The sequence below is a fragment of the Lepidochelys kempii genome, chromosome 11 (assembly GCF_965140285.1).
Source record: "Lepidochelys kempii isolate rLepKem1 chromosome 11, rLepKem1.hap1, whole genome shotgun sequence".
Classification (NCBI taxonomy): domain Eukaryota; kingdom Metazoa; phylum Chordata; order Testudines; family Cheloniidae; genus Lepidochelys; species Lepidochelys kempii.
In genome coordinates, this window is record NC_136390.1 from 81,524,915 (window position 1) to 81,548,605 (window position 23,691).

Genomic DNA, 23,691 nt, shown 5'->3' on the forward strand with positions numbered 1-23,691 from the left:
AAGGGCACACTGCTGACTCATACCCAGCTTCTCGTCCACTGTCACCCCTAGGTCCTTTTCCACAGAACTGCTGCCTAGCCATTCGGTCCCTAGTCTGTAGCTGTGCATTGGGTTCTTCCGTCCTAAGTGCAGGACCCTGCACTTATCCTTATTGAACCTCATCAGATTTCTTTTGGCCCAATCCTCCAATTTGTCTAGGTCCTTCTGTATCCTATCCCTCCCCTCCAGCATATCTACCACTCCTCCCAGTTTAGTATCATCCGCAAATTTGCTGAGAGTGCAATCCACACCATCCTCCAGATCATTTATGAAGATATTGAACAAAACCGGCCCCAGGACCGACCCTTGGGGCACTCCACTTGATACCGGCTGCCAACTAGATATGGAGCCGTTCATCACTACCCGTTGAGCCCAACAATCTAGCCAGCTTTCTACCCACCTTATAGTGCACCTTATAGTCACTGACAGCTGAATCGGTAGGTGGCTGGTAGAGAGGTGTGGTTGGTGAGTGAGTGGGTGGCTGGTGGGGAGGCCTAGCTGGGGGGAGGGGGGCAAAGCAGAACCCCACAGAGAAGGGTGGCAAGTGAGGGCCTGAGCAGCAGAGCGAGTAAACTGCCTCCTTTCCACCCCTTTGCCCCCTCCCACCTCCCCCAGCATGGGAGGTGACCTCTGCAGATGCACCGCTGAACTCTGGGTCTGCACTGTCCAAGGATAGCAACAGTGAGTGGGGTGCAGAGGGGAAAAGGACACTGCTTTGGTGGTGGGTTTTTGGCTCATGGTTTATGTTTTTTATAAACCCTGTTTGTGGTGTTTCCCCAGATTAATGCCGCATTATTTTCCTCCTTCCATTAAGTTTTTTTTTGCTAAACTCAGACTCTGTGCTTCTCAAGAGGGGAAGTATTGCCTCTTCCAGGCGCCCAGGGGGATGGTGTGTAATTCTCCCAGGTAGGATTGCCAGCTGTCCCGGGACCGGACACCATTTTGCAGTGCCGGTGTCCCCATGTGTGTCAAAGGCATTCCTAGTCCCAGGTCACTGGGTGGGGGCTCGAGCCAGTTCTGTGTTGTACTGTTGAAAGGAAACCCCTAGGTACTGAACCTGGCCCTTGATGCTTCTGGATTACCACAGGGTCGAGGAACCCCAGTCGTGCCCAGGACCCCCTAGTGCTCAGTTTCGCACAGATGCAGAACAAAATGGGGGGTGGGGGGAAGAGGGATAGCTCAGTGGTTTGAGCATTGGCCTGCTAAACCCAGTTCAATGAGGGATCTGGGGCAAAAACTGGGGATTGGTCCTGCTTTGAGCAGGGGGTTGGACTAGATGACCGCCTGGGGTCCCTTCCGACCCTGATAGTCTATGATTCTATGAAAAGGACAGAAGCTATCCTCAGAAAGCCCATGGTGCCCCATACCCAGCTCTGGAGATGGGCCCTGCACCCAGGACCTCTCAGCCCAGCCAGCGAGTTGGAGCGGCCTCCCTGGTGCCCCACGGGCCATAGTGTCATCAGGGCTCCTTGCAGGTAGCTGGGCCTATGTCCCAGGGCCAATCCGCTTGCTTCTCGGCCATCCCAGCTCTGCCCGAATGCCCTGCCAGGACCCTCCTGGTTCCCATGTTGTACTTAAAGTTCTGTACAGGATTTTTTCAGGGGGGATAAGGCAAAGTGCCACATTTATTGGTAATCCATGTATCAATCAACACTGTATCATAGGCACATGATATATATTATACTCATGGACTCACACACACACACACGTATACCCCATCTTGTTGCTGTTACCACCTAGTCGCTCCCCTTAACTTCACCGGCCAGGTGAGTTAGATGGGGGAGGGGGTGGAGCCGAGCTTCTGTGGATCCTGATTGATGCTCCAATGTTCACAAGACCCGGGGTCCTCTGCAAGACACCTCACATTTATAGCAGCTTCCCTCTCATGCAAATCTACCCCAGATGCAAAATCTGTGTCTCTGCCCATTGGTCACCCGTGGCACTTCCTTCTGGGTGTGGTCTTAATGCTGCCACATTTATTTTCAAAGAAGAGGGTGTTTTCAAAAGAAGGTGTCAATATGTCTGCTCTCCTGTAGTGAGCCCACTTGACAAGTTTTATTGTTCTTGGATCTGGCTTCCATCCCCCCTCCAAAGGTTGCAGCTGTCTGGAGGTGCTTGCCTTCCACGCCTTACTCATTCACACCTCATTCATTCAACAGGGCAATTGATTAAAAGGGGGGAGATCTTATGCTACTCCTAGTGAAAAGACATTTTTCTTCTACCTTAACCATCCTTAGGGGCTATAACATTATACCAAGGCTCAATACAAAGTTTTTATACAAGGATTTGATACAAAGTTCCTATATCAAATACAAGGTTATATGAAGAGGCATAATACAAAGTCATACAGAGTTATGCAAAGATGCTTAATGCAGAGATTTATCGACACCCATGACCCCCACCTGTACCCTCTCCCTTTGTGTATGTAGCTGGGTCTGCACCCTGCCCCCAGGCCCTGGCTCCTGCAGTCCCCAGAGGGGCCCGCTGGGCAGAGCCTCCCTGCAGGGTTTACTGAGTGGCACAGGCTTGTGCTGGCTCCATGTGGACCCTGGGTCCCACCACACCCTCACATGTCCAACATGCCCCAAATGTCCCAGAGGGAGAAGAATCCCACCCCCCATCCCGTGCCCCGATCTCCCAGTGCCCCGACCCAGACGGGGCCTCAGGGCCCTCTGCTCTGGAGCTGGGGGCAGATTCAGCCCCAAGGTCCATGGCCCCAAGTGGGGGGCTGATCCCCACGTCTAAGCCGGTGCCGCCCCCTCAGGCTCTGGGTTCTCCTGGTCTGACGTCCCGGTGGCCCCTGGATGGAGAGAGCAGAGGGGATGGGTTATGGGGTGTAACGGCCTCCCCACCCCCACCCCAGAGAGGGAGAGGACTCACCTGCGTATTCTCCACCACAGCACCACGGCCATGGCGGCTACGGCCAGAGCCCCCAGCGTGATGCCCACGGCCAGGCCGGGGCCCCAGGGCCTGCTGTGCCCTGTAACACACAGGGGGTGATGTGCTGGGAACAGGCACGGCAATATGGACCCTGTTCCCTCAGCTTCCTCCATAGTCCCCCCTGCTCCCCCCACCCTGACCCACTGCCTTCAGCCCCCCAACCCCAGCCCTGTTCTCTCTGCCTTCCTCACTGTCCCACCCCCACTGCCCTCAGACACCGCTACGCTAACCCTGTTCCCTCATTGTCCCCCATCGTCCCACCCCCACTGCTCCCCCCACATTCCCAGCCCCTCAGCCTTCCCGCATGCCAGTCCTAGTCCCCTCTGTCCGATCGCCTCTGGACTCCTGCCTCTCTCCCTAACCCCCCCAGCCCTCCCTACTTCTGCCCCATTGTCTCCCCTCTGCCACACTCCATACAGCTCTCCCCACCCCATCCCATTACTTCTCCTCTCAGCCCCCACCCGGCTCCTCCCATCCCAGTCCTGTCCCATTCCCCCTCAGCTCCTCCACCCTGCTCCCCCGATCCATCCCCACACACCCCACACACCTTTTCTGCCTCCCTTCACCCCAGTCTCACTGCCTGGACCCTGCCCTGCTTGAGATGTGCAGGAAAAGCCCCCAGAGACCATGACTGCAGCCCCCACCCCCCGGGGACATGCACCTACCCCAGGGGATCAGCAGGCTCTGGCCCCCCAGGCTGCTGTGCTCCACCCGGCAGGCGTAGCTGTGCCCGTCGCCCGGCCCCACGGCCAGGGAGCTGCGCAGCTGGTAGGTCAGGTCCGCGTTGGGCAGGATCCCGCTGGAGTTCAGCCGCCAGCCCGGCCCCACCTCCTCCCCGTCCTGCAGCCAGGCCACGCGGATGGGCCGGGGGTAGAAACCGGTGACCCGGCAAACCAGCAGTAACGGCGCGGGGGTCCCGGCTGGGGGAGGCGCTCGGGCAAACACCACGGCGACCGGCCGCTCTGAGACAGGGGGAGAGAGACGGGGTGGGGGAGAGGGGACGATTCAGCCTGAGTCTCAGGGACTCACTAGCCAAGCCCAGCTCCATCCCCTGGGGTCCGGCGTTGGCCCCGCTCTCCTGGCCAGACCCCAGTTCTGCAGTTAGCATTGCTGACGGAATCCCCCTTCACGTCCTGTCTTAAAGTGCTGTGCAGTGTGGCTATGAAATCGCGACTGCGCTCCACCCCAGCTATAGCTGCACTTGTACACAAAACAAGGGGTCCCTGTTTAAACAGCCCCCCCCGTACCCCACCCCAGAAGTGGCTGCATCTCAGTGAGCAGGGAGTGGTGTCCAGCCTCACCTTGTCTCGCCAGAGACTCTTTCCCGTACTGGACAAAGCTCTGGAGTTTACTGACACACGTTGTTCTCAGGAGGAACTGAGCCGTGGCAGACGTGCTCTTATCCTGGTTAATAAGGTCCCGGATGCTGAGGGCCAACTTATCCCCACGCTGAGCGACCCAGGTGCCCAAGTCCACGTTGAAGCTGATGAAATCCTCGCCGTTCACTGCAGAGTCACAGAATTGCCGTGAGGTGCCGTTGAGGTGGAGCTTGCAGCCAAGGGAGAACTGGGTAACAAAGGGGTCTGGAACAAGAAGGGCAGGGGCAATAAGAGTCAGTGGGGAGAGCGGGGCGGGGGAGGAGGCAGAAATAGAGAGACAGGGGAAATAAATACATGTCAGGTGGAATTAGGGTGTTAGGCCACAAGACGGCAGCGGGATTGTGGGGCGGCCCTGGATGGAGATAAGGGCACATTGTGGTTTCTGTTTAAAATTGATGTTTTCAAAGTGCTCTGAGGTCCACACACATAGTCAGATTGGCTTGAAAATCATTGCACTATATCGGGGCCTGAGGCAGAGTTTGTGGTACAAATTTGGGGTCTCTTGGTCATGGGATTTGTGAGATACAGACCTCCTGCCCAAATCACCGGCCTTTTAAATGTTACCTTTTTTTAAGTTATTTGTGATGATGCTCTAGAAAAAATTATGGCCCTGAGCCTCAATAAACTTACATCCCTGGGCTCCCCTGAGCTCAGCTCTGCACCGGTAGCAAGGACAAGTCTGGCTTCCCAGCGTTACAAAAGTCCCTGGGCCTCTGGTGCGTACGCCGGGCGGTGATACGCACCTGTGCCCACAGACAGTTCACACCTCTGCCAGCAATTGTCTCCTCAGCAGCGCCTCAGGGCATGACACACTGAATCTCACACTCCGTCAGCCGGAGAGGCAGAAACCTCTGAGCCCCAGGAGCATCTGTCTGAGCTCCGTCACCTAGAGGTTCCTGCAGCTGTGAGCTGTGATCACAGGGCCGGCTGTCACTCTGTCGTGAAACCACATGCCCAGGCCGATTGCCGTGAAACTAGCTCTGCCCCAGCAAGGTCCAGGGGAGACTTTGTGGTGCAAATTTGGGGGCAGGGTGGTTAAGGGGTTCCTGACAGAAAGTCTCTCCCGAGGACCTTCTTTTAGTGCTCCAGCACCAGACACCCAGTGCAGACACTGGGCTGAGAAGAGCTGTGCTGGGTTCTCTCCTGTCCCCTGGTTGTGAGGGTGGGGGAGGCATTATTTTAGCTCTGCATTTCCTGCCGATTCTTATGTTGAGAGTTTCATACTGGATAGTATCTCTTTTCAACATTCAGGCAGGTCAGGTGGCACCGTGAGCAGTCTTCCCGCTCCTTCAACAAAGGCCTTTGATAGGGCAAATGGCAGTGAAAAACAGGGTCAGGGGACGGGACACGGGGCTTTTCCCCATAGGGTGCACAGGCTGCGATCTGGCCGCAGAGCTGGGGGACTGGCTCAGCGGGGTGGAGAATGGAAAATGGGGCTATTCCCTTCTAGGGCACCCTGGCTCCATTCAGCCTAAGGGCCAGAAACTGGCTGGCTTGCCCCTGATCCACCCTGTCAGGACACACTCAGTTACTACAGTGAGTGTGTCAGTTCTCAGCTCCCTGCTGGGCGTGGGGACCGCTCCATACTCACAGTGCTCCCCTTCATCTTTAACCACTTTGTTCATGAGAAGGATGAAGTTGGACAGGTAGCGATGGAGCATTGTCTCCAGGTCCTGCCACTGCTTCAGAGTCAGGCCCTGGTGGGCCCAAGGTTGCAGGAAGCGGATACTGCTGGTGCTGTAATCCAGAAAGTGGGTCTCCAGGTCCCCGACCAGGGCCAACCCCTCCATGTTGCTAGAACTGGCATTGTGGAAGACGATGGTTTTGAGCAGCCGGAGGGTGAGAGACCCTGGGGGGACAGGAGGGGAGGCTGAAGGAGGGAGGGGAGAGGAAAGAAGTGGAGGACAAAGTGGGTGAGGAGAGAGATTAAGGCGTCTCAGTCTCGTTAATGCTCCCCAGCTCCAGGGTTTTCCTGCTGAACCCTAACCTGCCTCCCCCCTCCTCTTGCACCCCAGCAAGGGTCACTAGTGCTGGATAAGTTCCTGGAGGACAGGTCCATCAATAGCTATTAGCAAGGATGGGCAGGGATGGTGTCCATAGCCCCTGTTTGCCAGAAGCTGGGAATGGGCGACAGGAAATGGATCACTGCATGATTCCTGTCTGTTCGTTCCCTCTGGGGCCCCTGGCCCGGGCCCCTGGCGGAAGACAGGATACTGGGCTAGATGAACCTTTGATCTGACCCAGTCCGGCCGTTCTTATGTGGTGCTGCCCCACCCTGGCCCCGGCATTATATCATGCGCAACCTCCCCCAGCAGCAAAAAGGGCAGGGAGGGGGGTCCCCACTTACCGGCCAGGGCCCCCCAAGCCCAGGGGAGGAGCAGCAGAGGGAGCAGCATCCTGGCAGGGGAAGGGGATCCGGGCTCTGGCCGGTGTCAGTGCGATGGGACGAGGGGCCCAGGGTCGCCCACAGGCTGTCGGTTCCTCCCCAGGCCACAAGCCTCGTCACCAACTTCTCCCTTTGTGTGTCTCTGCTCGGCTCTGTGCCCGCAGCTGCCAGCCCCGAGCCAATCAGGGCAGAGGGAGTCGGGGAGCGGAGGCCGCGCGGGAGGGGGAGCCCCGGCGGCAAGGTCCGAACTAGGGCCGGGTCCGCGCCTAGGCAAACTAGGCCGGTATGCAGGGCTCGCCTTGGTGGCCAGCGTCCTGTCCTCACCCTGCCCAGGGGCAGCCCACAGCTGCACCCTCTGCCCGGCGCTGCAGCCAAACCTGGCCTAGCGTGGAGGGGAGGTTTGGGGGCCTGGAGAGGGAGTCCGCCCCACTCATGCTGCAGTGACAGGCCTGCCCTGTGGGGCTGGGCCTGGCTGCCCCAAGTGATGGGGGAGATCAGGGTGAAGAGTCGGAGTGGAAGGGAGGGCAGAGCCCCCCGCCATCTGCCCTCCCTCCCAGTGGCCCCTCCCTCTCCCCGCCGACCCCTCCCTCTCCCCATATTCATCCTCAGCAGCCAGGCTCATCTCTAAACCCCTTTGATGGGGTGAGGGCAGGTCTGGGGGTTGAGCCTGTCGCCCACCGAGTCCTATTTCCGCCAGCGCAGAATGAGCACACAATTGCTGCCCCCCAGCAGGGGGCGCCGTCCCCCAGGGTGACCCCCCCCGCCCCCGAACTGCGTGACGGCGGGAAGGAGGCCAGGGCAGTCGTAGCCCCACACAGACCCCCACGTCCTGCCGAAGGAAGCCAGGCGCCATCACGGTACCTGCCCTGGAGCAGGGGCAGCGGGGCCCTGCGCTGCGAGACAGCAGGGGCTACGGGGGAGCAGCGCCCGGGCCCCTGGACGCGCAGCGCGGGGCGTGCCGGGCTGCTTGTGCCGTGGGTGCTCTGCAGTGCCGATGCCGGGGCTTGTCGGCGTTTGCAGCCGGGAGCTTTGTTGTTTTGTGCCTTTTAGGGTCGACATTTGAGCCCCGAGGCAGCACACGAGTGAGCGTCCTTGACACACCCGCGCGTCCGGTCCCTGGGCTGGTACGAGTGGCAGGACCAGGGCCCAGGCCGGTTTATCGCTGCCAGGCCACGTGTTCGCACCAGGGCGGTGCAGACCGTGGTTTTTCTCCATTTCCTTCTGTGGTTTCAGGTTTGCTCTGACAGTTAACACACCAGCCAAACAAGGAAATACCATTAACCCCTGTTCCAGAGAGAAGCAAATGGGGAGGTGACGTGACCTGCCCGAGGTAACACAGTGAACTGCAGCAGAGCTGGAAACAGAACCCAGGTGTCCTGACTCTGGTGTGGGGTGGTAGCTGCCCGACTGTCCTGGCCTCGCCCTGCTGTGGAGACTCTGACGGCCTTTCACTGCATGCCCCTGCTGTACAAATGCCACCCTTCTGCCGGGGGGAGTCGGCAGCAACCAGGGCCGGGTTCAGCATCGAGGGGTTCCTCATAACAATTCAGCACAGAACCCGCTTGAGTCCCCACCCGTAATTTGGGAAAATTAACCACCACCCCCGGCGCCTCTGAGAGCCAGTGCTTCCCCCTCACTGAGTCGTGTATAGCAAAGAAAACCTTTAACAGAAAGAGGAAAGGAGCCCGGCACTATCGTGGTAAAACACCATCACCACTAGTCATCAGCATATGACCGTGAGCCAAACGCCCACCCCCTGAGTACGTTGGACAGTGTCCTTTGCCTCAGCTCCTCACCTTGCGTTGGGAAAGTCCAACAAACAAAGGCTCCTTTACCCACCTCCTCACCCCTCTCACGGTTGCTGTCCTTGGCCAGCAAAGACCCGGCGTTCAGAGCTGCATTCACGGGGCAGGAGTTCACGTCCCACCCCGGTCACAATGAGGGACACCTCAGCTGCTATTGCGGCCATGACTGCAAGTGGCTCCCAGGTGCCACCGTTCACCCTGTGCGCCGCTGTGCGGCTGTGTCTCCACCCCGTTGGCCACGGGCCTTCGCCGGCTCTGCTGCCACCTGTTTCTATTGCCACCTCGGCGATGCCACATCCTGAGCTCCCCGGATCAGCCCAGCTCTGGGGGGCTCCAGCAGTTAGTGGCTGGGCCTCACCTCGGGCAGGAGGAGCAGCTGCTTTCAGCTGTCTCAGAGCCGGTCTCAGGCTTAGCACTCAGGCCTGGTGATCCGGGATTTAAGCTCCGGCAGGCAGTTAACAGAAGTCTCATCCACGCTGTCTTTCAGTGCTAGACAGCAGAAGGGTGAAATGGTGTGTGGCCCTTACACAGAAACACCCCCCGCCCCCGGGAGAGACACCTCTCCCGCCCGTTCCCCCTCCACTGGGATCTGGCACCCCTGCCGCCTGCAGAGCAATGCTGTGCCAGGGACTGACATGCCAACGCGCCCCAATTCATCGCCAGAGATGCGATTTCTAAGTCAAATGAAGCCTTACTTCTGTTCCGGGGCTAGAACTCTTCAGATGTCACCGATATATTTTTGCAGCTGAGTTCTCTCCCCAGGACATTGCTGTGGGAGAGAGGCTCCCGCTGTCAGCCCCCGGCAGGCTGATCTCCTGCCAGCCTGGGAAGTGGGAGAGAGGGGACCCCAGGGCAGGCCCCAGGCCTGGAGAGGGTGAAGAACCCAGAGGAGCAGAGTTGAGGGTGGGAGGGATAAACTATGGCCTGGGGACCGCAGGGGGGCTGTGTTACCAGCACACAATTCTCTGTTAGTCGCACACTCCTTTAGGGGCACCCACCTTTACCCTGGCCCTAGGGCTCAAGGCGTAACCCTCTTAATGTAGGCACCCGCCCTTTCCCCATGCCAAGGGCTCAGGCGGAGCCTGACACTGCGGGTTTGGGGGTGTCTTACCAGTGACAGAGCCTTACACAGTAATATCCTACTTACCCTCTCGTCAGCAACAGTTATTACCCAAAAATGCATACATTAACCCTAAAATGCTCACTACTCCCAGTCCCAAAAAGGCAGATAATTTTTCCCTGCTGGACAGTCAGGATCAGGTCATCTGGGGAGGCTGGTTGTTGAGGTCTGGCAGCTCTGACCTTGGAGCTGTGTCCTGGAGTTGGTTCCCAAGAACTTCCTTTTGGACCCCACTTTAGATAGTGAAACTTGAGCCTTGCTTAGCTGTACTGTAACCAATCATTGTACTAAAATGATACACTATGTTAGGACTGGTTTGTAACAAAATTCTCTAACGAATCCTACCCCATCACCTTAATTAATTCACACCTCGCAAAATGAACCATGTCACAGATGGAAACAATCAAGAACCAGACAGAGACCAGAGAGAAAACAATAGAGAAGTGGGAATCATAAAGACAAAACCATAAAGGAATGGGGATTTTCCACCCACGCTATTGATAAGTGATTGCCTGCCAGACAGAATGCGTCAAACTAAGTTTTCTTTAACCGCCTTAAGGTCTGTTCCTTTATCTGGTGATGGTGGGTGCCATTAGGACAGGGGCCTTCCTTACAACCCGATATTACCCTGTTTTAATGTATTTTAGATGGATGTGAGGATGTAATAGCTCATGGCTGCTGCTCTCCTAATCTGGCTGCAGACAAAGTCCTCAGGCTTCATAGAATCATAGCACATCAGAGTTGGAAGGGACCTCAGGAGGTCATCTAGTCCAACCCCCTGCTCAAAGCAGGACCAAGCCCCAACTAAATCATCCCAGCCAGGGCTTTGTCAAGCAGGGCCTTAAAAACCTCTAAGGATGGAGATTTCACCCCCTCCCTAGGTAACGCATTCCAGTGATTCACCACCCTCCTAGTGAAATAGTGTTTCCTAATATCCTACCTAAACCTCCCCCACTGCAACTTGAGACCATTACTCCTTGTTCTGTCATCAGCTACCACTGAGAACAGTCTAGATCCATCCTCTTTGGAACCCCCTTTCAGGTAGTTGAAAGCAGCTATCAAATCCCCCCTCATTCTTCTCTTCTGCAGACTAAACAATCCCAGTTCCCTCAGCCTCTCCTCATAAGTCACGTGGCTAGAGGAAAAGCCCTAATCCTTACAGCCGAAGTGAGGAAGGTGAGGGCTGATGGGGTGGCAGGGGCTGTATTGAGGGTGTGAGTAGATGGTGTGAGTGCTGGGAGGGTGAACTGAGGGTGGTGCTGTGTGCGGGAGGGTAGGGGCTGAGGGACTGAACTGAGGGAGAGTTAAATTGAGGGCGGTTGGGGGGCAGAACTGATGGGGGGACAGAATTAATTGCTGGGCAGGAGAGGGGCAGATTTGGGGGTGAGAGCTCCTGGAGCAGGGGCCAAACTCCCCTTCCCCAGTACACGTGGGAGTGGGCAACGCTAATCATCACATGGGCACACCCTGGGGGCGGGGGGCAGGGGGAGTTCAGAAATCAAGAGGCTGACCTAAAAACCCAGTATAATCTTTTTTCATAAAATCTCACGATTTGGGGGCCAATCTCCTGATTTTTGGGGGGGGGGTCTGATGCACGCTTTTTGATCTCTTGAAGTTGGCAATACTGGTCAGCAGTGTCACTCCTGGGCTCCCAGCTCACCAGGTTCTGCACTCGCCAGGGTGGGATCGAATTCAGGAGCTGGCAGGGAGCCAGGGGAGAGGCATCAGCTCCTGTTAGTGGGGCGAGCGGAGAACAAGGTGGAGTCAAAGTTCAGCTCCAGCCCCTCCCGTTCTCTTCATTTCATTTAAGGGAGATTCTGGTGCTTTTCGGAAGAGCGTTGTACGGCTGGACAGCGGGTGAATGAGATCTTATGGCTCATTGGGAAAATAATCAGCGTGCGTGTGTGCCACCCACGTACGTAACAGAAACCCAGGCGTCATGCACTCGGCCTTTCGACCTGCAAGTTATTACATGCTTTTTATGCATTGAGGCAAAAAGGGAAACACTGTAGAGGGTACCATAAATAAGCCTCAGAATTCAGGGGTGGGATTGCTGTTGCGTTTCTCATGTGAGTTTGGTCTCCATATTTTTAATGGGGGAAGTGTATTTGTTTCATAACTAGAGAGAAATTGGCTGATTTACAGACACCACCAACTGTGCCTGCAACTCCGTGACGTTCCAGGAGTGTGGGGGGCTAGAGAGGAGACCGGGAGGGGAGGCCAGGAGACCACAACTGTAGCTCGGAATCGGAATGGTCTGACTCAGATTTAAGGGAAGCCAGGAGCTGGGATTAGCCCCACACTTCCTGGCCGTGGGCAGAGAGATGGGCAGGAAGCTCCTTGGTCACTAGAGAACTTGATTCATGCTGGAAGGGGAAGCTAAAGTAAATTGTGGTGAATCAAAATTCTAGAGAAACCCTCCAGTGCGATTTCATCATGGCCCCACTGGGGAGTCATTTCCTGGTGCCGCAGTGCTGTCCCGGAGCCATTCACCTTTCTTATTCCTCAGGCGGACGAGCACTCCCAGGACCATGAAGACCAACCACAGCAGAGCCCCGACCCCAGCCAGCATCTTGTCCCTGGCAGAGTCGGCCTGCGCCTCTGTGAATAGAAGAGCACGGGTGGTTTGGGCTAAGCCCAGCCTCTCCTTCCCTTTGGAACGTCCCTGCTCCCTGCCCCCAGGGATGGGGACAGGTCTGAGACATGCCCATGTCTCCCGAGGGCTCCACAGAGCTAGGGGTGCCCCAAGGGCTCAGGGAATGTGCCAGGTTCAGAGTCTCTTACCTAGTAAGAGGGGGCGCTGCAGGCTGATGTGCTCTACCTGCCAGGTGTAGACACCTCCGGGCTGGGAGCTCATCTCCATCATCACCAGGATCTGGAAGGGCCAGTCTCCGGCTGTGTCTCCCCATTCTTGCACTGCTTGATTTCGGTCCCTGAGGAGTAAAACCCCGTCAGGACAAGTGGCACCATGAGTAGCCTTCCCCCTCCTTCAAAAAGGGCCTTTGATAGGGCACATGGCTGGGGTTGGAGCACGTATGGGGCATTTCCCCTCCAGGACACAGAGCCTACAATCTGACCGCAGAGCTGGGGACTGGCTCAGTGGGGTGGAGAATGAGAAATGGCTGTCCCAATCCACCCTGTCAGGACACCCTCAGTTACTGCAGTGAGTATGTCAGTTCTCAGCTCCCTGCTGGGTGGGGGATTCGTGGCCTCTGAGAATAAACAAATAAATGACTACATGGGGGAACCACCCCCATCACAGACACACAGAGCCCCTTACTGTGCTCAAAAACTACCTCCGCCCCTGCAGCTCCTTGTCTGACGTGAGCTGCTGGGGGCTTCGCTGGTGTTCGGCAAGGCATGCTGCTAACTGTGGCTTGATGCCGCTTTTTGCGGAGGCATGATCAAGATGGGGTAGCTGGAGGGAAGGGGCTGGAGAGAATTGATGGCAAAAAGTCAAGTTGGGGGCGGTGGTGGAGGGGACAAGGCAAAGTGAGTGAGCCAGGGGGATTAGCCAGGCAGGGGCGGTGCTGTGGGGCGTGTGCTGCAAGCTGGGGTGGCTGCACGGATCACGCGTATGGGCATGGAGCTCTGTGATTATGGGTGTGAGTAATGCGCAGCGATTAATGGTGCTGGGGATTGGGGATGAGCGCAGATTGCCCCAAGACCCCCGACATGGCTGGGCAGAGGGACCCATATTTAGCTGGGCCCGTATGCTAAGTGGGTTGACTGTGGCCCACCCAGGGCTACCCCACATTGGCCAGAGTGACCCACATGCTTCCAGTTCCTCCCCCAGCCACATGCCTCTCTGCCCAATTCTCTCTCGTCCTTGTCTCTGCTCAGAGACCCGTCCCTAGAGCCACCAGTCAGGGGGATCCCTGGCTGCAAGATCGGAACCAGACTCTGTCCCAGGGTCAGGGTGTGGGAGAGACCCCCTCGATCTCCTCCAGTCTGGGGTACCGCTGCTCCCAGCACAGTCCCTAGCATCGCACATGGGCAGGGGGCCAGCTCTGACTGCCAGGAGAGAGCGGCTGCTGCTGAGCCCAATGCATGCACCACGGGCCCCTTAGCGGGTGACTTCTCCACCACAACACCCCACTGGGCTATGTGACGGAGGGAAGGGGGCTCAGAGGTCACAGCCACGGACATATCCCACGTGTCCTGCTGGAGGATGTCATGCACCATCACTGTATCTGCCATGGAGCGCGGGCAGCAGGTCCCTGCAGAGTGAGACACACCGGGGAGCAGCCTCTGAGGACCCTGGGAGCACAACAAGGTGAGTGCCGTGGTGTTCACACCGTTTTGGCAGTGCTTGTTCTACCATGTGTGCTCTGCAGTACTGATGCTGGGGGTTGCTTCTGCAGCAGGGGGCTGTGTTGTTTTCTACATTTTAGGGTTTGAGCCCTGAGGCAGCAGACAAATGACTCTCCTGTGGCACACCAGCGTGTCCAATCTCTGGACTGTTAGTGACAATACGACCGCACATGCTGGTTTACTTCGACAAAGCCACTTGTTCGCACCAGGGCTGTGCAGATTGTAGTTTCTCTCCATTTCCTTATGTGGTTTCAGGTTTGCTCTGACAGTTAACACGCCAGCCAAGCAGGGAAATACCATTAACCCCTGTTCCAGAGAGAAGGAAATGGAGCAATGATGTGACCTGCCCAAGGTCACACAGTGAAACAACAAGATAATGATGGCCTGATAATGATATACATATTTAGAGAGAACGGTGACGTTCAGCAGACCGTAACCTAGCCATGGATCCCTCACACGGTCTGCTTTATATGCCATATCACAATTATATATGTAACCCTTCTGCCCGTCAGAGTTGGCAGCAAAAAGGGCCGGGTTCAGTATCTAGGGGATCCATTCCATTAACACAATGCAAACCGGCTCGAGCCCCCACCCAGTGACCTGGGACAAATATATACCACCCCCGCTGGGCGCCTCCCAGAGGCGATACTTCCCCTCTGGCAAGCACAGAGTCTGAGTGTAGCAAAAAGCCTTTTAATAACAGAGAGAAACAATGTGGCATTATGTTGGGGAAACACCACCAACAGGATTCATAACACAACCCATGAGCAAAAACAACCCCACCCCAGGCAAATTGGGGCATGCCCCTTTCCCTTTGGTTCTTGAGTCCAGCAACCCCAAATCACCCAAAGTCCCAAAAGTCCAATGCCCCAAAAGTCTCTGTCCCTGGTCAGGGCAGCCCCAGAGTTCGAAAGTTTATCTACAGAGCTTTACCTCCCAACCTGGGTGGAGACGGGACGGGGGTAAGAGGCACCTTACATGATCTGAAGCTGACTGTCCCACAGCTCCATAGGCCTTCGCTTCGCTCCGCCAGCCGCCCCATGAACTGCTTCCCTCAGCTCCACTCCGCAGCCCACAAGCAGCTCCTGCTGTCCTATGAACGGCTCCACCAGCCTGTCCACAAGGCGCTCCAGCCGTCCTGCAAACTGCTCCACACTATATCTTCAGGCTCCCCCGCTACTTAACACAATGCTCAGTGATTTCAGCTCTTAGGTGAAGTCAGCTTGTAGTAGGGGAGCCTCAGTGCTGGTGCACCATTAGCCCAAAGTGAATTCAGCTCAGCAGCCTGTAACTAGACTCCTAATGGAATCAAAATTAGCTCTGATATTCCACAGTGGAGATAGAAGAAAGTGCAGCTAGCATATAAGGCCCTCACCAGGGCACACACCACCAAGTATTATTACTTGTCCCCAGCCTCTCTCTAGTCACAGAGTTTTAAAACCCATGTTCCTTGCCTAGCGAGTGCTACTTAGTTGATGGTGAGTCCCTCCATCGTAACAAAAGGCCACGTGCAGTTCCAAGCACAGTTCCCATAATCAGGGTAATAACAATTTATTCTTCCTGCCCCAATAACAGAGACACTGGGGATCCCACAGCAGCCAAAGTGACCATTTGGTCAGCTATGGCCTCACTCTAGGCGGGGTGGGTGTGCCTATGCAAATGAGATCAGCCCCTGAAGTTCTTTTCCACAACTTGCCACACCTCACCACCAGATGTCAGGGCGGAGCTCATCCTGACACTGCTTACATATAGAAATGAGGAATATGGGGATTACAGGGCGCTCTCCCTAGGTATAGAATGTCAACATTAGCATCCTAGTTTGGTCCGGAGTCTCTTTGGAAAGAAAACAATTCCCTAAAGTCATTACAAAAAGTCCACGTTCGGGGAGAAGGTTCTATTGAATGGAGCATAGCGGTCCCCTCGCCCGCCCCCCACCCCGTAAAGCCAACCCCCGATCCTGCACCAGCCCCTATTCTGCCCTCGGTCTGGCCCATCCTGCTTCCTCTCCGGGGGTAAGGCTGTCTGGGGCACCAGCCTCTTCCTCGCCAGTGGACACAGAGGCTTTGGTGCATCCCCAGCGACTGCTCGGGGACACACCGACGGTCCAGCAGGTTTGACGAGCCAGAGGGGTTTTTTTGAGATCCAATCCTAATTCCTGGTCCATGGGTCACCGGATTGGGACACGCCTGCCCCTCAGGCAACTCTGGGAGGTGTGACGGGGCAAGGGGCAGCAGCCACTTTCGTAAGTTGGGGAGCAGCAGGGGTGCTGGAACAATTTGTATAGTGGAGGTGCTGAGAGCCATTCGACCGCACTGCAAAACCTGTATATCGGGGTGGCCAACCTGTGTCTCCGGAGCCGCATGCGGCTCTTCAAAGATAATATGTGGCTCCTGCTAGGAGCCAACTCTGGGGAAAAAACGGTGGGTGCTCAGCACCCCCTGGCAGCCCTATCAGCGCCCCCCTCCTCCCCATGCCTCCTGCCCGCTGCAATCAGCTGTTTTGTGATGTGCAAGAGGCTTGGGTGGGCAAAGAGGCGGGGCAGAGGTGTGGGTGGGGACTTGGGGAAAGGGTTTGAGTGGGGGTCGGGGCCTGGGACAGAGCCGGGGTCCAGCACCCCCTGGCTGGCACCAGTGTCGAGCGTGCTTGAATAAAGCACATGGTGCCTGTAAAAACGTGCCTCACTGATGTGATTCCAACCTGGTCACCAGAGAACGAGAATCTACAGAAGAAAATTTCTGGCCTGCAGCTTTCATGCCACACAATAGAATGCAGAATCTCCGACCTGAACAGTGACATTGAATCGCAACTGCACTCGCAACTTCAGCAGTGTGAGTATCTGAGCATCATTTTGGTTGCACAGGATAAACCTTATTATCAGTATTTGTCCACACTGTGTCTGACAACTGTGTTGTAAGGGAAGAACTCCTCGATATCATGTCACTAGAGGACAGAACTCGTGGCCGAGATCTAAAGGAGGCATTGATGTTGGTAGTTGCGAAAGCCACTTGTCTTTACACAAGCTCACTACCATTGCAATGGATGGGCTTCGTCCATGTGGGGATCTGCAAATGGATTAGTAGGGTTTTGTAAGTCTGACGAGAGCTTTCCCGAATTTTGGACATTTTGCTGTATTATTCATCGGGAGAAACTGGTATCTAAAAATCTCAAATTTGATCATGTCTTGACATTGTGAAATTCATTCTCTCAAATGCACTCAGTCACAGACAATGTCAAAATCTAATTGAAGAACTCGATGAAGATGACTCCCCTGACCATTTGCCATTTCACTGTGTAATTCGATGGCTCCCGAGAGGTAAAGTTATTTCTCATTTTTTCGAGCTCCTGGAACAGGTAAAATTGTTTATGGAGGAGAAGCACAGGATTCACCCCAAGCTTACAGATCCTGGATGGGTTCTAGACTTGGCATTTCTTGCAGACATGCTGCTACATTTGGATAAACTAAATGTGGACTTACAAGGACAATTCCGGCTGCTGTCTGATCTAGTGCAAGGCATATTTGCCTTCATGAACCATCTGCAGGTGTTTCACAGACAAATGCTTGAGGGAGAGCTGACACACTTTCCCTCAATGTCACAACTTCCAGCCAGAACAAAAGAAGACGCAGCAGAACCCCTAAAACTGAGCACCACTAGGTATGCAAGCGTGATTAAAGATCTTAAGGACAGTTTTGAGGAAAGACTCCAAGATTTGCAGCAGAAAAGACCTCAAATCAGATTTCTGATTGGCCCTTTTAGTGCTGAAACTGATTATCTGAAACCCCCTTTAGTCACTGACGAAGCAACATCCCAGATGGAAATAATAGAACTTTTGGAAGATGACAGATTGGAATCTGTTCAGAAGACAGAGGGGACCCATACTTTCTGAAAATCTGTACCAAAGGATAAATACCCCAACATCAGAGGTGCAGCCCTAAAATTAATCTTGATATTTGCCTCGATCTATCTTTGTGAGTCTGTTTTCTCGACACTCAAACATGTGAAATCCAAGCACTGATCCATTTTGACAGCCAGCCAGCTAAGAGAACTGCTCCGTGAGCACAACTGAACACAAACCAAACTTCAAGGGAATTGTTGAAAGCAAAGATTGCCAGACATCCCATTAAGTAAAAGATTAAGTTGTTACTATCATTAACTATACATTATAAATGTCACTGTCAACTTATATAATGATCGTGTGCGTGTAGATGTAAGCAGTGTCAGGATAAGCTCCACCCTGACATCTGGTGGTGAGGTGTGGCAAGTTGTGGAAAAGAACTTCAGGGGCCGATCTCATTTGCATAGGCACACCCACCCCGCCTAGAATGAGGCCATAGCTGACCAAATGGTCACTTTGGCTGCTGTGGGATCCCCAGTGTCTCTGTTATTGGGGCAGGAAGAATAAATTGTTATTACCCTGATTATGGGAACTGTGCTTGGAACTGCACGTGGCCTTTTGTTATGATGGAGGGACTCACCATCAACTAAGTAGCACTCGCTAGGCAAGGGTCATGGGTTCCAAAACTCTGTGAATAGAGAGAGGCTGGGGACAAGTAATAATACTTGGTGGTGTGTGCCCCTGGTGAGGGCCTTATATGCTAACTGCACTTTCTTCTACCTCCACTGTGGAATATCAGAGCTAATTTTGATTTTATTAGGAGTCTAGTTACAGGCTGCTGAGCTCACTTTGGGCTGACAGTGCACCAGCATTGGGGCTCCCCTACTACAAGCTGACTTCACCTAAGAGCTGAAATCACTGAGCGTTGTGTTACGTAGTGGGGGAGCCTGAAGATATAGTGTGGAGCAGTTTGTGGGACGGCTAGAGCGCCTTGTGGACAGGCTGGTGGAGCAGTTCGTGGGACAGCGGGAGCTGCGTGTGGGCTGCAGAGCTGAGCGAAGCAGTTCGTGGGGCGGCGAGTGGAGTGGAGGCCTATAGAGCTGTGGGGTGGTCAGCTTCAGATCATGTAAGGTGCCTCTTACCTCTGCCCCCCATCTCCACCCAGGTTGGGAGGTAAAGCTCTGTAGATAAACTTTTGAACTCTGGGGCTGCCCTGACCAGGGACAGAGACTTTTGGGTCATTGGACTTTTGGGACTTTGGGTGATTTGGGGTTGCTGGACTCAAGAACCAAAGGGAAAGGACATGCCCCAATTTGCTTGGGGTGGGTTTTTGCTCCTGGGTTGTGTTATGAATCCTGTTGGTGGTGTTTTCCCCCAACATAATGCCACATTGTTTCTCTCTGTTATTAAAAGGCTTTTTGCTACACTCAGACTCTGTGCTTGCGAGAGGGAAGTATTGCCCCTTGGAGGCGCCCAGCGGGGGTGGTATATATTTGTCCCCGGTCACTGGGTGGGGGCTCGAGCCGGTTTGCATTGTGTTATTGGAATGGATCCCCTAGATATTGACCCCGGCCCTTGTTGCTGCCAACTCTGATGGGCAGAAGGGTTACATATATATATATATAATCATCACATATTACTGTGGCTTTTTGGTAATGTACATTGGTAAGTTCTGGCTCCTTCTCAGGTTCAGGTTGGCCACCCCTGGCATAGCGGGTGCACGGGGAAGTGTGTGTGGGGTTGCATGTCTGCTGAGTGGTGTGGGGTGTTGGTATGTAACAAATGAATCTCATCATAAGGTGGGAATCTTATCATAGCCTCTTAGTCTACACAGCTCTGTTCCAGTAGAATGATTTCATGCTCAGCTTTAATAATACTTGCAGGTCCCTGTTACATGGCTACTCCAGCCTGGCCTGGCCCTCTGAGATTTGTGGGACTCAACAAAGGTGTTATTCCCTTGGCCCATTCCTAGCCAGGACATTCCTGTGTGGAGTCTGCGATGTGTAATGAGGATTGAGCTTGCACTGAGGCCTCTCCCACATTCAGCTCACTTATAGCATCTCTTTTTGTGTGAGTTCTCTGGTGCTTAATAAGGGTTGATTTCCGACTGAAGCTTTTCCCGCAGTCGGGGCCATTATAGGGTCTCTCTTCTGTGTGGATTCCTTGATGGTGAATAAGGTTGGAGCTTTGATTGAAACTTTTCCTGCACTCATTGCATTTGTAGGATCTCTTCTCAAGGTGGGTTCTCTGGTGATTGCAAAGGGCTGAGCTGCTACAGAAACTTTTCCCACAGTCAAGACACTTACAAGGTTGCTCTCCACTGTGCATCCTCTGATGTTTCTTAAGGGATGTCAAGGTTCCTCCCCCACTCTGAACTCTAGGGTACAGATGTGGGGACCTGCATGAAAAACCTCCTAAGCTTATCTTTACCAGCTTAGGTCAAAACTTCCCCAAGGTACAAAATATTACCCCCGTTATCCTTGGAATGGCCGCTACCACCACCAAACTAATACTGGTTACTGGGGAAGAGCTGTTTGGACGCGTCCTTCCCCCCAAAATACTTCCCAAAACCTTGCACCCTACTTCCTGGACAAGGTTTGGTAAAAAGCCTCACCAATTCGCCTAGGTGACTACAGACCCAGACCCTTGGATCTTAAGAACAATGAACAATCCTCCCAACACTTGCACTCCCCCTTTCCTGGGAAATGTTGGATAAAAAGCCTCACCAATTTGCATAGGTGACCACAGACCCAAACCCTTGGATCTGAGAACAATGAAAAAGCATTCAGTGTTTTACAAGAAGACTTTTAATAAAAAATAGAAGTAAATAGAAATAAAGAAATCCCCCCTGTAAAATCAGGATGGTAGATATCTTACAGGGTAATTAGATTCAAAAACATAGAGAACCCCTCTAGGCAAAACCTTAAGTTACAAAAAAGATACACAGACAGAAATAGTTATTCTATTCAGCACAATTCTTTTCTCAGCCATTTAAAGAAATCATAATCTAACACATACCTAGCTAGATTACTTACTAAAAGTTCTAAGGCTCCATTCCTGTTCTGTCCCTGGCCAAGACGACTACCGACAGACTCACAAACCCTTTGTTTCTCTCCCTCCTCCCAGCTTTTGAAAGTATCTTGTCTCCTCATTGGTCATTTTGGTCAGGTGCCAGCGAGGTTACCTTTAGCTTCTTAACCCTTTACAGGTGAGAGGAGCTTTCCCCTGGCCAGGAGGGATTTCAAAGGGGTTTACCCTTCCCTTTATATTTATGACAAGGGATGTGATGAAATGGAAGCTTTTCCCACATTCAGGGCATTTAAACCATTTCCCAGCCATCTGGATTCTCTTGTGAGTAACAAGGGTTGACTTCAGTCTGAAACTTTCCCTGGACTCAGGGCAGTTATAGAGTCTCTCTCCCGTGTGAATTCTCTGATGCATATAAAGGTTTGAACTCTGATTAAAGCTTTTCCCACACTCACTGCATTTGTAGGGTTTCTCCCCCGTGTGCGTTCTCTGGTGACTAGTGAGATATGCAGTGTGATCGAAGCTTTTCCCGCACTCGGGGCAGATATAGGGTTTCTCTCGTGTGTCCATTCTCTGATGTGACAGAAGGGTCGATCTCTGACTGAAGCTTTTCCCACACTTGGGGCACTTATAGGGTTTCCCTCCCGTGTGAATTTTCTGCTGTTGAATAAGGTTGGAGCTCACACTGAAACATTTCCCACACTTGGGGCACTCATGGGGTCTCTCTCTCCTGTGTGGGTTCTATGATGTAATAGAAACTTTGGGCTCACACTGAAGCTTTTCCCACACTTGTTGCATTTGTAGGGTTTCTCTCTCATGTTGTTTCTCTGATGGTGAATAAGAGTTGAAGTCTGACTGAAGCCTTTCCCACAGTCACCGCACAAGTAGGGTCCCTTTCCAGTGGGGATTCTCTGTTCAATAGTTTAGTTTAGTTTATTGGCTCCTCTACTCCTGTGGGTGGATTTACCCTGTCTCTCCTCTGAGTGGTTTCCATGCTGCCTCTTTGGCCTGCTCTGGCTCTCACGGGCTTCTCCCTCCTCAGGACTCTGGGAAACGTCCCCTTCACCTCTTCCCAATACCATCCCCTGTGGTTCCACTTTCTCAGGATCTTCCTGCTGAAGATTCTCCTCCTCGTTCCCAGTCACCATTCCATCACTTGCTGGGACAGAGAGAGGATCCGGACAGGAGTCAGTCCCTGTGCTGGGGGACGGGGAACCTCAGAAAGGGAACAGGAAAGAGGGGAACAAACCCAAATAACTGCTGAGAAGATTGAAGTATCAGGAGCTGAATCCTATCCTCCCCCACAGGCCCCATCCCAGAGGAGAGAGGACTGGACCCATCCTTCCTTCACACCCTCTGAATACAGATGTAGGCAGGGGCTGAAGAGTCAGACAGGCTGGGTGTAAAATGAATAAATGACATCTGCCAGGAGGATAGAACAACTGGTTTTGGAATCACTTTAGCTGATCCCTTACTCATGAGGGCATCTCTTGGGTTCTTCCTTTCTTCGTAGCCCTGGAGATCAGGGACCCCAGCTCCTCCCCTCGTTCCAGCCTGGAGATCACATCAGGTTTGGAAATTGGGAGTCCTGCTTGGGGGACAAGGAAACAAGTGTTGATCCTGTTCATTAAGGTCAGGGCTCTTACTCCTTGCAGACCTAGTGTCTGAGTAGGCTATGCAAAGAGACTCCTTGCTCTCCCCACCCCCAATGCTATGGCGACTAGGCTATAAATCATACAAAATCCCATGACGCACTGGTCTGGAGCAAGGGTTTATCCACCTGGCCTAGGGAATGGCCCCAACTTATTCCCCTGGGGAGCTGAGCAGAGCTGTGACACGCTGGAGGTATCTGGAGTTGTAATCACTGCCAGTCCCACCTCCCCCTTTCACATACCCATATCCCTTCCCAAACAAAGCCAGGACAGGAAGCGGTTACCCAGACTGTGAACAGTTTGGCGTGGGGAATCTCCTAGTACTTGTCCATGCAACACCTGGCTTAACAGGGCCGTGATCCCTGAGTCAGCAACCTAGGTGCTTCCCCAGTTCGAATAGGAAATAGCACCCTGGGCTGGGAAATAAAGATCCTGACACCTGCCCCCATCCAATGCAGAGAGCAAAGAGCCTCCTCTCCCGAGTCATGATAGACTAGGCAGTAGGGCCCCCATATGAGGCCATTCAGCCCTTCCCCACCATGCATGAGGCACGCTGGGCCCCCACCAGTGTCTGGTGCCCACACCTCAGGTCTGGTGCTGGCTCTCCTCACGCCCTCTGCCTGCTTCATACACCTCAGGACAGCTCTGCAGGTGGAGTTGACTTTCTCCTCCTATGACAGCTCGTATCTCGGAATCATAGAAACGGATTGCTGGAAAGAGGTCACCTGTCCCAGACACCAGCACTGAGTCGGAACCAAATACCCTAGCGACCCTAACTGGTGATTGTCTATCCCGTCCTTAAAAACTTCTAGTGAATGGGATTTCACACCATACCTTGGTGACCTATTCCACTACTGAACTGTCCTTACAGGTAGAAAGTTTTTCTTAACCTACATCTCCCTTGCTGCAGGTTAAGCCCATCACTTCATGTCCTACCTTCTGTGGACGTAAAGAACAATTGATCACCATCCTCTTTATAATACTTTAACATCTGTAAAGACTGGTATCAGGTCTCCCATGCAGTCTTCTTTTCTCAAGATTAAACGTGGGCACTTCTTTTTGCCCTTTCTCATAGGATCGTGTTTCTATAACTTTCATCATTTTCATTGCTCTCCTCTGGACACTCTTCAATTGTGCACATCTTTCCTAAAGCATGGCACCCAGAAACAGCCACAATTTCCCAACCGAGGTCTCA

General features: G+C 53.7%; 1 protein-coding gene and 1 pseudogene across 1 annotated transcript; both read right to left on the minus strand.

Moving 5' to 3' along the window:
- Positions 1-2,641: 2,641 nt before the first annotated feature.
- Positions 2,642-6,206, minus strand: LOC140895989 (antigen-presenting glycoprotein CD1d). Its single transcript, XM_073307031.2, has 5 exons — positions 5,950-6,206; positions 4,281-4,562; positions 3,645-3,941; positions 2,920-3,019; positions 2,642-2,839 (listed from the first exon to the last, which is right to left on the minus strand). The coding sequence occupies exons 1-5, from the start codon at positions 6,146-6,148 to the stop codon at positions 2,800-2,802; spliced, it is 918 nt and encodes a 305-aa protein (XP_073163132.2). The 5' UTR covers positions 6,149-6,206; the 3' UTR covers positions 2,642-2,799.
- Positions 6,207-8,958: 2,752 nt separating this feature from the next.
- Positions 8,959-22,118, minus strand: LOC140895993 (uncharacterized; annotated as a pseudogene).
- Positions 22,119-23,691: the final 1,573 nt, after the last annotated feature.

Bases quoted from the DNA above. Each gene is read 5' to 3' on its own strand.
- LOC140895989 (XM_073307031.2), bottom strand. From the start codon at position 6,148: ATGGAGGGGTTGGCCCTGGTCGGGGACCTGGAGACCCACTTTCTGGAT. The intron at 4,563-5,949 runs GTGAGTATGGAG...TTCTTGTTCCAG, and splicing joins TAAAGATGAAGGGGAGCACT to ACCCCTTTGTTACCCAGTTC. The intron at 3,942-4,280 runs GTGAGGCTGGAC...CCCCTGTCTCAG, and splicing joins AGAGTCTCTGGCGAGACAAG to AGCGGCCGGTCGCCGTGGTG.